This window comes from Candoia aspera, chromosome 4 (assembly GCF_035149785.1).
Source record: "Candoia aspera isolate rCanAsp1 chromosome 4, rCanAsp1.hap2, whole genome shotgun sequence".
Lineage (NCBI taxonomy): Eukaryota > Metazoa > Chordata > Lepidosauria > Squamata > Boidae > Candoia > Candoia aspera.
The window spans coordinates 102721298-102738924 of NC_086156.1; the positions used below are offsets into that span (position 1 = coordinate 102721298).

The 17627-nt window shown below is 42.9% G+C and overlaps 1 protein-coding gene across 1 annotated transcript in view; it reads right to left on the bottom strand.

Annotated features, from left to right (window-relative positions):
* Nucleotides 1-13442, bottom strand: part of LOC134496783 (integrin alpha-M-like) — a 37923-nt gene extending 24481 nt beyond the window's left edge. The window contains exons 1-6 of the mRNA XM_063302495.1: nucleotides 13391-13442; nucleotides 6112-6226; nucleotides 4336-4448; nucleotides 3788-3852; nucleotides 2189-2303; nucleotides 1600-1730 (exon numbers count right to left, since the gene is read on the bottom strand). Coding sequence (XP_063158565.1) covers nucleotides 1600-1730; nucleotides 2189-2303; nucleotides 3788-3852; nucleotides 4336-4448; nucleotides 6112-6226; nucleotides 13391-13442 — 591 coding nt within the window. The remainder of the gene's footprint in view (nucleotides 1-1599; nucleotides 1731-2188; nucleotides 2304-3787; nucleotides 3853-4335; nucleotides 4449-6111; nucleotides 6227-13390) is intronic.
* Nucleotides 13443-17627: the final 4185 nt, after the last annotated feature.

Consider the following 17627-nt stretch of genomic DNA (forward strand, 5'->3'; position numbering starts at 1 on the left):
GCTTGTGCTTAAGAAATTCTAATTTAATAATGACCTGTAATGAGCACCAAGGGAAAATGCAATCTGATAAACTAAGAACACCCCATGGGATTCAAGTAACCTTCCCACCCCCATGCTTGGGAACACATCCAGCTCTTCAGAGCTTTTTGGAAAGCTGGCAGGGTTGAGGCCAATCTAATCTCAGGGGGTAGATTAGATTTTCCAAAAGGCAGGCCCAGTAACATCTTGAGGCAGTGTCCTGCAAGATGACAGTCTTTAATTGAGGGGACCCACAGCGTGCCTGTCCTGCCAGTCCTAATGGAACAGGTAGAAACAACTGGGGAGAGGTGGTCCTGCAAATTACCCAGCCTCATGCTATGGAGGGCTTGTTAGGTGACAACCAGCACTTTGAATTAACTTCTGGATTTTCTTCAAGGGCAGCCCCATGTAGAGCGCAGTACAGTAATCCACCTGGGAGGTGGCCGAGACATGAGTGACCGTGAGCAGTGCCTCCTGATTCAGGAAGGAGTGCAATTAGGGCACAAGATGAAGTTGTGCAAAGGCCCTCATAGCATGGCTACCACCTGTTCCTGAAACAGGAGCCACAAGTCCAGGAGGACCCTTAAATTGTGCAACTGTTTGGGGTAGTGCAACCCTATCTATAACTAAATGGAAGATTAAGATCTGGGATGCCCTAAAACCAAAGCCACTTCATCTTGCTAGGCTTGAGCTGAAGCCTTTTCTTCCCCATCCAGGCCCCACAACCTCCAGACACCATGGCAGAACCCCCACTGCATCATTTAGTTGGCCTTAGGCTGAGATTTCAAAATGGGTATCATCAATGTACTAATGATACAGATAGTTCTTGCTTAATGTCCATTCATTCAGTGACCATTTGAAGTTACAATGGTACTGAACGAATGGACCTGCCTCAAGGCCAGAGTCCAGCCTGGAGTGAATCTAAGCGACTTTATCTAAGAGATGCCTAGCATATTCCTCACAACAGCCCAAATTCTTTCAAAATATCTTTATTTACTCTTACATCTAATGAACTCATTAAACAAAAACAGAAGAGTCTTAATTCATATATGAAAATATTGCTTCTTTTAAAAGTTAAAATCAGTTAAAATACAAAAGAGACGGGGGAGATGGAGAATGGAGTGGTGTGAGTCACATAAATTGGTGCAGGAATATGTGGTTCAAATAGCTGCACATACTATCTATGATTAATTGAATTTGGTGACCGTACATCTCTGTCACTTTTCTAATGGGACCAGCCTGCTCAGAAACAGTCCCCTACAAGATTTTTTCAGCTGTTTTGTTTTAACAAATCAAATAGTTTCATGGCTTAACTGCACATAAGCATTCTCCTTTTGTTGGAAGATATGAAAGTGGACATAATATCAAATGTTTCCCATACAAATTATAGGAGATTAGCAAACACAGTATGGAAAAATGCCACAGACTGAGTATCAAAGGGCTCATACCTAGAAGGAGCATATTTTGATACACTAAGAAATTTAATAATGATTATATTACTACTGTAGATTTTAGCGAGGGACTCAATATTTCCACTCTGAACATTATCATTTCATCCAATGTCTGATCTCTTGAAGTTACCTGAGTGTTTGTATTTCGGAAACGCTTCATGACCTCAGAAATAAATGTCTTCATTTGTGAGAACTGATAGGTTCTTATGCTACCTGAACCGTCAATCAGAAAAACAATGTCAGCAGGACGTCTGGCACATTCTAGAGAAAGCCAGGCCGATGGAGAAGGAAATGAAAAAGAGAGAACAGCACATAGTCAAGCAGACGACTTAATCCTAGTATTAACTGATTGTGTAAAAGTGAACCACTTTCTAATCTCAGTGCATGATTGTGTGTGAGAGTATGTACATGTGAGGTACGATGACCCACATTTAATTGGCCTGCGTTCTTCTTTGAAATGAGTTGGTCTTCATCCCTGTGTGTGCAGCCCTGCAAGAATCCTGCTCACACTTATTTCAGAAGAAGCCCCATTCATTCATATACTTAGAATGTAAAGGTATTATACATTAGAACAGTGTTTCTCAACCATGGCAGCTTTAAGCTGTGTGGACTTCAACTCCCAGAATTCCCCAGCCAGCAAGGATCCCTTCCTTTTGTCCTACCATCGCATAGTTGATCTCTAACTTTTGTCATTTTTTTTTCCTGCATCTGGATCTCACCTGGCAGTTGATCAGGAAAGCGTTGGATTTGCCTCAAATTCTGGTCCAAGAGGAAGCAGTAACCTTTGAGATATATGTTTTCCCCACAGGTTTGGTGCACTCTGGGCCCACACACCTGTGGGATCAAGGAGAGCAGCTTACAGTGACCAGGCACAGAAAATCTGGCAAGGTCAACATGTTTAAAATACATTGTTGTTCAAACCTTTATGGAGCCATTGGACTCCTGATCCTAAAATTCATGTACGCCAGGGCTGTGTCAGTGTAATGGGCAGAGGAATAACCCTGAAGAACAGGAGGAAGAGCCGCAACTAAGATAACAGTCAGATAAAAGAAGTCTGAGTCTGGGCCAGAACTGTAACCTGAGAAAGCGTCTCAGACAAGACCCTTCCTAGTTCTCATGAAGATAAAGGAGGGAAGCGCATTCCGACTTGCAAGACTGATGTTAGCCCTCCAAGGTAGACCAAATTTGGAAACCAAAGACACGCAAACCAATACTACTTTTATTATAAGGTTATAGTAGCAGAATTTTGCAAGTCTGAATGTGTTACCCCCCTTATCTTCGAGAGTACTAGGGAGAGTCATGTCTGAGATGCTTTCTCAAATTACACTTCTGCCCCAGACACAAATTTCTTTTATCTGACTGTTGTCTTGATTGTAGATCTTCCTCCTGTTCCTCAAGGTTATTCCTCCTCTCCATTACAGTCACTGATAATTCACCTGGTTTAAAAATAAAACGTTTTGCACATGCTCAGGTACCAGGGAGGCCTCCAGGGGGGGTCCAAAAAGTCGAGGTGGTGGCCACAACCTTGCAATCAAAGCCCTGATCTTTTTAACATGCATTGCAATGCACATGAAAAGAGGCCGGGGTTTGATCGCAAGGATGTGGCCACCACCTTGACTTGCTGGAACCACTCCCTGCCGATGCCCCTGCCAGATACTCTCTCTTTGTAACTAGGACTTGGTATATTGTTAAAAATCTGGAAATTAACCGCATGGGACAGAAATTATCAGAAAGACATTATAGGAAAGGACCAATTAGGGAATGAGGAAGAGGAACTCCCAGGGGGATTTTCCAGTCCCAGCTCAGATATGATTCTCAAGATGTTCTTCTCCTATTGCCACCTTCCTTTTCCACGGTCAGCCAGCTCCCGTGGCAGACTCTGCTTCTAAACCTGCTATCAGCTAGAGACACAGGGCTGGAATAAACTTTTCTTCCACCTCAGCTTTATAATTCATGATACACATATATTTGTACATAACCAAGAACAAATCCAATTTTTGAAAAGGGTGTTTATCTTTTTGAAAAGACAAAGGTAAAGTCTCCTTTGAGTCGAAGTAGATTCCTTGTGACTACATGGACATCTTTGTGTAGTTTTCTTGGCCACAAGATGGAAGTGGAAGGCCATTGCCTTCAGCCAGGATTCTATTTTTCCAATTTTTCAGATTAGATTGCACCTGGGATTCCTGGTGGTCTCCCATCCAAGGACCCAGAATCCTGCTGTTAGCTTTTTGAAACATCCTAAGGTCAGCAGTGCTGCTACCGGCTACCAAAAGACCCATCTCATTGCTACCAACCTAATGGCAAAAACACCTGCTTACCAACACTTGAGAATCATGAGCCGAAGCAGATAAACCAAGAGACATGTTGACCGCATCAGTGGGTCCTGAGAAGGCAAAAAAGATACTAAAGCAAATAAAACATACAAACAGCAGAGCATTTGCTCTGCACTTTCCACTATAATTGTACTTTGCTTTCTCTCTCTCTCTCTCTTCCTGTTTGATGCTGCCTGTCCTCAAACGACTTGGGCAGCTCACAATAATTATGCAGACAGGCAGGCAGGCAGGCAGGTCATGTGAAAGCAGCCAGGGGCATCCTTTTTTATGAGGAAAAACAATCACATCCCAGCCATTAAACACTGATTTGTTTGGTTAAAACATTTACCTCCCAAGTAATTCTGAAATTCAAGTTTTAATTTTTATACCTGAGAAACATTAACTCTGCATTTACAATAGGTGGTCTACTTTTTAAGTAAATGCAAGCTTTCTGGGGCAGTAACCAGGGCACCCATTTTTCGTGAAATTGAAGAAACTTCAAAATATAGATTTGCAGAAATAAAGGCATCCAAGGGTCTTAGTGCTGTGCTTACTTTGGAAAACTACCTCCTGGCATCCGCCTGATTTGCTTGATACCACCTGGCATTTGTAGATTTTCCCTGTTTCGTTCACATCCCCCTTCTGAAGTGGAGCACCTACTAACACCCTGTAAAAAAGAGGAGAAATACTGACAAAGTAGCCTGGCAAATCTTGCCTGGAGAAGGACCCAATCCAGACTCAGCTGCTCAGACTAACCAACCAGAACTCAGCACAAACCAAGAACCAATCAGGAATCAGCACTCCAGAAAACGACAATCAGAAGCTGGCATGATCGAAGGACCAGAGACCCGCCCTCACCAACCTGCACCAATCGGAAACCAGCTCAGCTAAAGGCCAATCAGAAAACAGGAGCCCAGGCAGTCCCTGTTCAGTTGCCTGTGGACTATGTTGCAGGTTGCTTTGCCTCCGAAGATGCCAGCCACAGCTGCCAGTGAAATGTTGGGATATCTGTTCTCTAGACCACAGTCACTAAACCCTGAAGCCCAACACTGCCCGACAGATATTGTCCGTGACAGCCTACACCAGTATAAAGTAGCATTCATTTACAGGTAGTCCTCGCTTAATAACCACAATTGGGACCAAAATTTTGGTTGCTAAGTGAAGTGGCCATTAAGTGAATCTGGCCTGACTTTACAACCTTTTTTGTGGCAGTCATTAAGCAAATCACCATGGGCATTAAGCCAACCATGTGGTTGTTAAGCGAATCACGCAGTTCCCCACTGATTTTGCTTGCCAGAAGCCAGCTGGGAAGGTTGAAAATGGCAATCACATGACCATGGGATGCTGTGGCAGCCATAAATGCAAACTGGTTGCCAAGTGCCCAAATCATGATCATGTGACTGTGGGGATGCTGCAACAGTCATAAGTGTGAGAACTGGACATAAGTCGTTTTTTTCAGCACCATTGTAAGTCTGAACCATCACTAAAAGAATGATTGTTAAGTGAGGACTACCTGTAATATCTCCAGTATTTTTTTTTTTCAGGAAAAAGAGGGTGTGTGTTTGGGATCACTTGCCAGCTTCCCTGTATTGGTAAGTTTCAGTCAATGTCACCCCCACTTCCCTTTGCACAGCAGCTAACCTGTTGCAGTTCTTCTCTTCAGGACTTAGCTGCAGTGATGGCAGAGGCTGCCTCTCACATCCCTGGGACTATCTCTGCCCTGGTAACTCCCTTATTTCCCAAAATCTTAAAGGAGCAGTTGCCCAAACAAATCATGGGAGGAAGAGCAGATGAACCAGCCTACAGGAGCCAGCCAGAGTCCTGAAGTCAGACCCTCCCCATTCCTGCTGCGTCCTGATTGGTGGTTTTTCCCCCTGCTGGCTGGTGACACGTTGAAAAGGGTGGGCAAAAGCCAGAGGGGAAAACCTAACTCCTTGGTGGCAAGGGCTGGCACCTCCCAAATCAGGTTACTGCCCTTTGACAGTGACTGGGAACAGGTGTAACTGAGGGCAGATAGGGATAGGCAATGGGACGGTGAACTTCATGCTGATTGTTATCCAGAACTCAAGACAGGCAGATTGCCCTTTAACCCAGTAACGGGGAAAGGCCCAGAGCGCTGGAAGGAGAGCTAGAAAAAGGAAGTGCCCCTAATGTTGGCTGGCATTTGCTTTAGCTCCACCCACTCCAGGCAGTCGAAGTGGCTGATGGTGGGTTTCTTTGGTGGGCATGTGGCTCTGAACAGAACAGCGCTCACCCACCCCTGACCCTCGGAGGACAGGGTGACACAAAGACAGCAGCTGTCCGTGGTTCTAGACAGTGGGGTCACATACCCAGCATTGGCACCGCTTCCAAACTGCACTACGCTGTATCCAAAGCTCTTCACCGTTTCCCGGAATACGACTGGACGTTCGGTATCCACACTGAATCCGTGGCACGGGCTCAGCACTGCAGGATGAAACAAAATAAAGAGTTTCTTGAGGCATTTTCTACAGCAAGAAGGGAGGGACCCCAAGGTGGGCAGGTTAAGTGCTAACATCCATTTCTTTGGGTTCAGGCCCGTTTGCAACCAGCCATGTTATGTGTGGGGCTGCTTGTAACGAGCCTCGTTCAACTCTGTGCAATGCAACCACCACTGAAAGGAATCAGAGCTTCAGTACGTTTGATGGCTGCATAAGAGTGCAATAGAAGCCTTGCAGCTGAGCATCCCCACCGGGCACTAGCAATCAAAATGGCAGCTTTATTAGGAAGGCATTGTGTCTATTCCTGTCTGACTTCTAGGGTCCTTTTGTCATTTACTCATGAACTCTGGTCAGGAAGGGAAACAGAGCGTCATGATAATCTCCAGGAAAAAATGCTATAACCACATTACACCAGAAGCACAAGAAAGACGGTTTGGTTTGGGTTTTTTTTTTCATGTTTCTGTTTGAGGCAATTTGGAGTTCTAAGCAGCTATGTATGTGAGAAGAAAAACCTTTCTGGGGATCGTGGGGAGCTGTTTAAAAAAAAGGAAGAAAAGAATCACTCTGAATATGTAGCAAGACTGACTTTTAAATTCCTTTGAATTGTGTCATCATTATGACTACAGGAAAATAGAGCTGGCTTCTGCTTTCCTATTTACGGAGTGTTTTTTAATTTTATACACACACACACACACTTTCAATGTTTTACATAACAAGAACTTTGGCTATTGGGTAGATCAGAAATAGAATATGGCTCAGTGCAGACTACAGGTAGTCCTTTTTTAGCGACTGCCTTGTACAGTGACTGTTCACAGTTATGACGGTGATGAAAAAGTAACTTTGTGACCATTCCTTGAATTTCTGTAAATTTCATCACCTTCACAAGTCTGTAAAGCAAAGGAAAATTAAAGTAAGATTGTAAGTGCAGTTGCGGTTTCACTTAGTGACTACTTCATTTAACAACCAAGTTGCTGGTCCCAGTTGTGGTCGCAACAAGGACTATCTGTAGTAGATAGATATTTTCTACTCCTCAGTCTAAGGCTGAAAGAGAAAGACTGGCCCAACGTCACCTATAGTAGCTGGCTTCCATGCCTAAGGAGGACTAGAACCTGGGTCTCTTTCATTCTAGTCCATTCTATACCACACTGGCTGTCATATATATACATCAATCTCTATTTCTATATATTCATATTCTCCCATCACCCATCATCTGCTGTGCTCTGGTTAACTCGGGCCCAAGAGCCCAACTGAGATGCATGGCTACATTCTCTTCTCCCTGATCAGACTCAAAGATGGGCCAGCAAAATCTCTCATTGCCCCTTTGGTGTAGGACCGATGTTAACTACCAGACATCCAACACATGCACCTATTACCCTCTCAAAAACTGTGATTGGTTTTTCATTTTTGCTGTCACAGGAATGAAATTAAGGCATGGGGAATGATTTTATCAAGGGTATTTAATTAATGTTGTATCATTGAAACTAAATCAAAATTTAATGACACAATGTTTTCACCACTGCTTTTGGAATGAATGAATGAATGAATGAATGAATGAATGAATGAATGAATGAATGAATGAATGTCTTTATTATGGTCTTTGACCAGCCTTTGCAATGAAAGAAAGTAGTTTAATCCAACAATTCATTGTCCAGAAAAAGGAAAACAATAAGATGGTGAAACGATATATCTAATTAAAAGTTTTGCGCAATTATATAATTTGATAAAAATATTTGGCCACCTGGTGTGTGAATGTAGAGTCAGCATCCCTTAAAAAGAAATGAACTTAAAATCTATCAGTATGACGCTCAAATTTGGAGATGATTGGGGAGATCAAAGTAAGTTTTGCGGCATCATAAAAAGGACACAGTATGAGGACATGGGCAAGGGTTTCTAACTCCCTCGATCCACAAGGGCAACGTCTGCAAATAACGAGTCCCATGAAATCTTCCTGCCAGCAGCACCAATGCTGTTTGTTGATGGAATGACTTGTGGGGATTGCCAGGTGAGTCAATAAGCAGCTGCAGGCATTTCACAAGCCACACTGTCAGATTGTCCAGAAGAGGTTTGAAACTGAACTCAGCATGCATGTCATGGCTTAATATACAACCCATGTCCAACAGAGCAGAATGCCCACAGCCCATCACTGACTGTCACTTGGTAGCCTCCTCCCTATTTAAATTTCTTGGATGTTTAGGAATTCTATTGCCCCTCTAATAATTCGGGGGGATTTTCAGAATGCTGCTCCAGGTAATTTTTTTTTAAAGTTGGCCCTTACGTTTGGAGTTCAGCCAAGGACAACTTTACTTTAAATTTTGTTTAGCCCTATTCTTTGAGTTGGCTCTGCTTACGTTTTGGAGTTAGCCTCCAGCACACCAGTTAAAAGTATGTCCTTGGGCCCCCAAAGTTGCACACTTTTGAGCAAGAAAAGAAAACCTGATGAGAGGCTGCTTAAGAGGATGCTTCATGGAAATTAGAAACGGCGAAGAATCAGTGGAAAAATACTGGGTGATTGCATAGTATAAGCCTACTCTTGAAGACCCCATGATGATAGTACAACATGTCCTCCTTTTTTCTGGTATAAAATGTATGGTAGTTGCAATTGTTCTAAGCATATAAGTCAAGGGAACGATAGGCAAATATAAGTTTAATAATGTGTTACTTTGCTGAGACATGTGGAAAGACAACAGTGTGAAAATCATGGGCTGTTAAAGTTGAAAAGCCCAGAAGCTGTCATTTGAAAAAGAATGAGGATGGTGTGAAGTGCACTTCGGGAAATACAGGGTAGTCCTCGCTCAGCAACCACTACTGAGACTGGCAACTCCACTGCTAAGCAACACAGACATTAAGCAAGATATCACATGACTGTGACAGACTTATAACATCACTTCCCATTTGGTCATTAAGCAAGTCACTGCAGGTTGTTAAGCAAGACATTATGTGACCGCAACTTGCGATTTTACTGCGGGCTTCTCCACTGACTCTGCTTGTCAGAAGCCAGCTGTGAAGTGTGCAAATGGTGATCATGTGCCCATGTGCTGTGATGGTCATAAGTACGAGGACTGGTCATCAAGTTATTTTTTCAGTGCCATTGTAACTTCAAACAGTCATTAAACAGGGTAGTTATTAAGTGAGGACTTCCTGTAACTGTATTGTGATCTGCACAGAGATGTAGCTGGGCCTTGACTTGCAATTTATGTATTATTTATTTATTTCACAATATGTATAGCCTAGTCTACTATCCCTAGCAGACTCTGGGTGGGTTACAACAAGGCAAAAGTAAACAATTTTTAAAAAAAATTCTATAACATTAAAATATCAAAAGAAAGTCAACAGCAAACATTGTGGATACCCATAAAACACCCCTCCCTCCCTCCCTCCCTCCCTCCCTCCCTCCCTCCCTCCCTCCCTCCCTCCCTCCCTCCCTCCCTCCCTCCCTCCCTCCTTCCTTCCTTCCTTCCTTCCTTCCTTCCTTCCTTCCTTCCTTCCTTCCTTCCTTCCTTCCTTCCTTCCTTCCTTCCTTCCTTCCTTCCTTTGAATTAGTCTTGACTCCTGGTGACTACCTGGACAAATCCATGCTATTTTCTTAGCAACATTTTTGAAGGTGATTTGCCATTACCCTTTTCTAGGACTGGCCCAAGGACCTGGCTTTGTGCCTACACCAAACTGGCACTCACCCATAAAACTAAACAAACTAAACTAAGGGCTGGATGCACACTGGAATAAGATTGCTTTGTCAACTTATGAAATGCCACCTCTTGTCCAAACTGGTTAATATTGTAATGCAACTATGATGGTTAGGGATTATAGAAGTTTTGAGGGCATCAGTTTAGTGCAAGATGACCTTCAACTCCCATTGCTTCCATCAAGGAGATAAGTTCTCTCCCTGAGAAAGGTTCTCCACTAGAATTGGTCAGAAAGAGCAGATCGAAGACAGCACTTTAACTTTTTCAGACTTTGTGTAATTCATTTATGGAACTCAAGTCCAGAAAAGATCACGTGATGGCCATAGCTTAGATGGCCATAAAAGGAGATTGGACATGCTCACCCAGGAGGGACCCATCAATGGCTCATACACATGGCTGACCAGTGGAATTCCCATGAACTGAAGAGGCACAGATGTCTTAATTTACATAGGACAGTCCTCTATTGTATATCCAGTTTAAGGAAATGGAAAAAGGAAAGAAGGTTCAGGGAAGCTGCCCAAGCAACTGATATGCTATTTGGAGAAAAGATCAGAGATACAAAAATAGATTCATCAGAAAGGAGGAAGTGAGTCTACAATTGGTTTTGCACATCATTTTAAGCCAAGGATTGCTCAAACGCTGTTCATTGACTCATTGACTCAGCTACAATTGGCCAGGTTTGCAAAGTCATAAGCCATGGTTTACAAACCATATTGTGGCTTATCATAATGTGAGAACACTACCGTAGATATCTGGTACAAGCCACAGAGACACCATATGTGCCATGATAAGTAAAGGTAAAGGTTTCCTTTGACGTAAAGTCCAGTCGTGTCTGACTCTAGGGGGCGGTGCTCATCTCCGTTTCTAAGCCTTAGAGCCGGCATTGTCCGCAGACACTTCCGGGTCATGTGGCCAGCATGACGACATGGAACGCCGTTACCTTCCCGCCGAAGCGGTACCTATTGATCTACTCACATTTGCATGTTTTCGAACTGCTAGGTGAGCAGGAGCTGGGACTAGCAACGGGAGCTCACCCCGCCGCGCGGTTTCGAACCGCCGACCTTCCGATCGGCAGCTCAGCGGTTTAACCCGCAGCGCCACCGCGTTGTTGTGTTGTTGTTGTGCCATGATGTCCTTATGCAAATCATGCCAATTATAGGATTTGCTTCAGTTATATCCTCCCTTTTTTCCTTCTCAGTCAGTGCATCAGTATTTATAAGCTGGGAGAGTTAGAGGCACTGAAGCGACTTCCCGATTGGCACCCAATACCCCTCAGGTTTCCCTATTTGTAACAAATACAAATTACTCCAATAAATAAATAAATGGTAAAAATCACCAATGCATATTTTACATACAGTATACAGAACTCAGTGATATTAACTTTTGCATAGAAACTTGCTGGCTGAAGCAAGCAGTCCCAATTCTGCACTGAATACTCACCATGCTGTATTTTAGGTAACTTCCCCACCACCATCAAAAGCAAAACATCGTATCCTGCATCCCCCAGACCTTCTTTTTCTGTATTGGTTTGGGTTTCTATTTACCAGCAAACCAATGAACGGCTCTCATCAAGTTCCCTCTAATCTAGCATCGGCATAACGCAAGGAAGAGAAAAAATGTAGAGAGGAACAAATAATACATGAACATAAGAATCATAACATCAGCAATAACTGTAATAAAAACAAGAAGGCACTTGCCGGTGACGGCAGCGAAGCAGAACAGCAGTAGTACAGGGTCCATCCTCAGCTGTCGACCTCAACGCCTCAGAAAGGTTAGAGAACGGGGAGAGGCATTTGCTGTCCAGAAGAAGTGGGTGTTTCAGCCATGGCTTAATGTTTCTGGTTTGTACAGGGCTGCTGGGAGAAGGGGAAACATAGGGGGAAGTGTGGTACGTGTGGCTGGGGTGGAGAGGCCAAAATAGAATATTAAAGCACCAATACTAATTTTTCAAGGAAATGAGTCATCAAACTTATCTCCATTTCTGGCATTATCTCTTTGCACATTCAATATGTATTGTGGCATTTTATAGCTCATGGTAAGAGTAAACTTATTTTCTATCAGAGGGCAGACTTTGGGACAGTTCTTTGCAGACAAGTATTATTGAGACGGGGGCCTCAAAGCCCTTCTCTCAGTTGCTGGGATCAGGCCCACAACTAGGGTCTGTGTCACCCAGGGCAAACATGGATTCCATGCCAATTTTGGTGCCCCCCCAGTGCTCATCTTGGCGCCCCCCCAGCGCGGTACCTGGGGCACATGCCCCGCTTGCCCCCCCCCCCCCCGTTGCAGCCCTGGCTGGGATGAATAAAGGGCAGACTGAGTGTTACGTATAGGCTTAACGCTCCTATACTGTATTGGCACTTTGCTCCAAAGAGAAACACCAAATGATGGAACTGCTGCCAACTGTTGGTGGTCTGGTCCAGGATGTTCTGCAATAGTGGGCTTGGGGTTGCATATGGTCCATAGGATATTAGTTGCCCACCCCAAGGCTGATTCATGCTCCATTGTCAGCCTTGCAAGGTAGTCTATACAAGAAGCACACCCAGAAGTGCTAGCTCTAACTTTATTGTAAGGTTACATTAACAGTATCTTGCAAGTCCGAAAGTACATCTTTCCCCCCTTGCCTTTACAGTCCAAGAAATGGGGGGGGGGTACCTTCTGAGACTTTGTCACATCCCTATTGCTTCTGCGGGCTCAACTGCCTTTTATTTGACTTTTGTCTAGTCTGTGGCTCTTCCTCCTGTCTCCCAAGGTCATTCCCACATACCATTACATCCATGGAGTGTACAAATCTAAAATATAATATTAACCGGTCCCTTCTCCTTTGTGCTCCAACAGATTTACAGTATTTATTAACATAAACTTTAGAGACATACTCTCCTTCAGTGTTTTTCATACTCGGCAATTTTAAGATGTGTGGACTTCAACTCACATTATTCCGCAGCCAGCATGCTATTATAAAGTTGCCAAGTGTGAAAAACACTGCTCTGTTTATACCTGCCTTGCTGCATGACATACAGTATATATGGAAACCATTTTTGCTTAGATTTAGTTAAATGTCTAATGTATGTATGTATGTATGTATGTATGTATGTATGTATATATATTGTTAGTTTACGGCAATCACTTATTCTTATTCCATATAATAAGAGATAGCCTATTAGTGGAAAACGGTGGCTTTTCGTCGTTTTTAAGATGAGGAGCTACATGGAAAGTAAGATATCTTAGAATGGGGACTTTTGTGCAGAGTCCTTTCATGGAGAACTGAAATATTCATGGTCCTAACTCTATTCCTGGGCTACAATTTCTTGCCCTTTTATGCTTTACGCAACGGGAGTGGAGAAATGCCCATGTCTAATGAAGAAACAAGTCCTCGCTGTGTTTTGCAAGGACAGAAGAGAGTCAGCCAGGCAAAAGAAGAGTGTGGCAAAGGTGCAGATCAAGAGGATAAGCAATTGCAGCTCCCTCACTTCCTCCCTCTGCTTTGCGCTGAGCGCACTCCACACCACCGCCAGCTCCCATCTACCTTCACCCTTCTATTTTGTCTTTCTTTCCATGGATGGCTCTTTGCATCAGCTCATCTTAGGTTGGCTTCTGAAACAGAGGAGAAAAAAATTTAGGAGAAATCCTGAACCAATCACCATACTATCGCTTCTTAATGTTTATTAAGATATTTCATGGTATGATAGATCTGGAGTTGTTGCAGAACACTGACATTCAAGTATAGCCTATGGCATTTTCTTATTTATTTCACACTGTTCATTATTTCACAGGATTTTCATGCTCCCCCAGTGTAGACCCTGGGCAGTGCACAACAAAAACACTGCAATAAAGAGCAGATCAAACACACTGTGGTGAAGCCCACATTAAAAACAATACAAAAAAAACCCAGCCATCATTGGATGGTCACCCACAAATTCTCACTATGGGCCAAAATCTCATTGAAAAAGAAGGGCCAGAACCAAGCATACATTTTTAGGCCGCACAATCCACAATAGTCCTACTGTGGGGAAAGGCCCACACCCTATTCTCTTGAGGGAGGGGACAGGACCCTCTATACACCTTCTCTAAATTTTCAGATGGGGGGGAGGGTAGAATCATGCAGGTCTCTTATCTAGCTGGACTGTTCACTGGGAAATGGGAATTTGGTCCAGTTTAAACAGGAGAAAAAAATGCATACTGAATTTGGGTTCTTGTTCTGTCAAAGAGATTGTTATGCACTTTCCAACTTCCCAGATGAGAAGCTCTATTTTGCCTAGAATAGGTTTCTTTTTGGATATTAGCACATACAGCCTGACCCTAGCTTCTCAACCTCAGCTACTTTAAAATGTGTGGACTTCAACTCCCAGAATTCCCCCAGCCAGCTTGAGGTTGCAAAACACTGCCCTAGCACATTGCAGGCTATTTTGGAGAAATTAGTAGTACTAATTCAATAGTAGAGACTACATGTAGGCTGAAGTGTTGAGTTCTTACTGTCCTCTAAGCTTGATTGTTTTCCTGCAGACATTTCACTACCAGGTTAGGTAACATCATCAGTATATGTTGCACTGTTACACATTGCATTGATCTCATGGTCATGGCCAGCAACTTCACTTTTTTTACCTCCCACCCTCCAGACTTGGAGACTTTTGCTGATCCCCTGCAGGCTTTCTGGCCCAACTTTTTGTTGTCATATCTAAAAGCCTTACAGATGTGTTGAGGGGACCATGATAATCTCCTCCAAGCTGACTTGGGACAGTTGTATGATCCCAGGGAAAGGAAGTTATTCAAATAGCATAGCACTCAATGGGCAAATGGGATTAATTGTATAAAATGAGCCATAAATCAGTTTTCTTGTTCTGTTGTGTACTTGGTGCTGCCCAAGAAGGTCCCCACGCCATTTGGAAGATTCCAAGGTTATACACCAATAGGAGAAGAAAAGAAGGTTTGATTACCTGTTGATGCGAGGGAACATATTAGCTTGCATTGGAAACTGCTTCCAAGCCAAGGCACATCCATGTGGAGTCCCTTGGGTGAACCCCAAATTCCCAAACATGGGGGTAGGATTTTGATCATACAAAGCGCATGTGACTCAAACCATTTTTCTTGCCTACAAATATTGTTTACAGAACATAATGATTCATGCATATTCTCTGAAGGTGAATCATGGTTTGTGCTAGAGATGTAAATACTTTGCTTCCAGGCATCTCAGAATCAGCCATTTCCCACTCCCAATGATGGGTTTAGCTTGACTTTTAGATGAATCCTGCATGACACATATACAATCACTAACTAATGCGAAGTTTTCTAGCTAATTCCCTCCGCATGATATCAACCCTCTGAACTATGTTGGCTGAAACTTGGTTATCCCCTACATCAGTCACCTTTTAAAAGGCAGTTTCAACATGGCTTCTCCAACAGGCCTTTGGAGACCAGCAATGGGCCATTTTAAATTTTACTGACTTTTATGAGACACATTTCTGGTTTTTATCGCGTTTACCATTTGATTGGATCCAAGAGATGTACAGTTGTGGCAATATAGAAATACAGGAAATAAACAAATCAAGGGCCACATTCTTAAATGGCTTCAAAATGAGATTGGAAGGGCTGGTTAATGGCATTTGGATTCTTGAGGCAGGCCAAAAAAATAAGCACCATATTTATACATACATTTGTGTGTGTGTGTGTGTGTGTGTGTGTGTATTCTAGATTAGCCATGTTAGCTTAGAGCAAGGTTTCTCAGCCTTAGCAACTTAAAGACATGTGGACTTCAACTCCCAGAATTCCCCAGCCAGCATGGTTGGCTGGGGAATTCTGGGAGTTGAAGTCCATATGTCTTCAAGTGGCCAAGGTTGAGAAACCCTGGCTTAGAGACACATCTGGCTAATCTCTATGGGAGAAAGAATGTTAGACTAGATGGGCTTTGGGTCTAATCCATCAAGATTCTATTTATGTTTTTTTGCAATATCTAATCTACCCTCATCTAAATCTTGCCATTCAAGTGGTTAAAAAACAACAAGCTATCAGCCCCATTCCTCCATCCATCCACCCACCGCTTTAGCTGGCTTTGTGTGTGGGTGTTCCCTGGTTTGTTTCCTTCCCTAAATGATTTTCAGGCTAGCCAACCCAAAATTGTGAAAGACTGTTTCTCAATTAATTGTGAATAACTAATCCATGAGCAAAATGATAGCGGGGAGGGTGGCGGCAGGGGAAGGCTTCCAATGTTGCTTTGTTGCCACAAGGTACATCATGGTTATATTCACATGTCATGCTTAACCAGATTGGCAGCTGCATTCCTGCAATCTAGCAAGCTTAATTTGTGCAGTTAGTTTCATCTGCAGCTTAGCATTTTGCCCAAACCCAGGTCAATTAGCTAGTATATTGTTCAACTTATTAAGTGTGTCCTTCTGTGAACGCAGACATTGTGTGTGATTAAAGTTTTGGAGTATCACCATGCCTAGAAGGCCAGAAGTTATGAAATCATTATATTCACATGTAGGCATGTGTATATGCATTCACAGTGGTCTTAAACTAAAAATAAAGAATGAAACTTACCTCTTTAATGTGAAGTTGTCCGAATTTGAAACAATTTTTAAAATAAATTGTGATCTCCCAGGGAACCCCTAATGACCTCTCATGGAACTCAAGAGTCCCACGGAACCCTGGTTGAGAAACCCTGGTCTATCTCTGATTCTAACAAAGATATCAACACTGCTTGTTCATTCAGTGACAGCTAGCAAATATGCACCTCTTTTTATTTGTGAACCACACAAGGGTTTGTCCTAGTTTTACTTTTTTAAGTATGATGGAACCAAGGTTTTAGGAAGAAGACTTTTTTTTAATCCCACTGTCTCTTCTGAATAAAAGAAGATGTGAAAACAGACCCTCAAAGCAGGATGTCACTAGAGATACAAAGATCAAATACCACTTCCATCATCATCCTGCCTTCAGCTTTTTAAAATCTATATGCTTTCTCTGTAAAATAGAAGGTGTGGATCTTGGCAGAAACAAAATAGAACCTATTCAGGAAATGGTTTGGTCACAGCTCTTCTTTCAAAATACTCAGGCTTCCTATTTCTAGTGGTTAAACATTGGTTCCTGAAGGTAATCTGAATATTGTTCTCATTTACATAATGCACACACAGAATATGCCCATTAATCTCTGTCTCTGTCAATGCTGATCACACAATTACATAGATTTTATTCTACTTTAACTGTCATGGATTCCACCTATCCAAAAGTTGTGGTATTATAACTTGAAGTCCTGTAAGTATGTCGCTCAGGGTGGAATTATTGGGTTCTTGGTGTTCTCTGAACTTGCTTGTTTTCCTGAAGACATTTCATTACCAGGCTAGATAACATCATGAGTGCAGAGGGAAACTTGTGTTCCTGCAGGGATTCTGATGATACATTATTCCTCTTGCCCTATGCCAGTGGTTTGGGTGATGTAGTTGGTAAAGTAAAAGGCAGCCCACAATGTCCATGTTGGTGAATAGAAAGATCAGCAGTGTAGAGGGGGGTAGAGAGGATACAAAATCTCAGTTCCTTTGCCAAATGAAGTAGGTCATAGAGATGACAGCAAGACTCCTGCTGCTGTCTCACCAGCATGTCAGAATGACACTGCTTCTGAATGTGGAAAATGCTAATGAGTTCTCATGGGCATTAGTCACTGATAGGTCTATTCTCAAAAAGGGAGAACACGTTTTGCTTCCTGCAGACTTTTCTCCG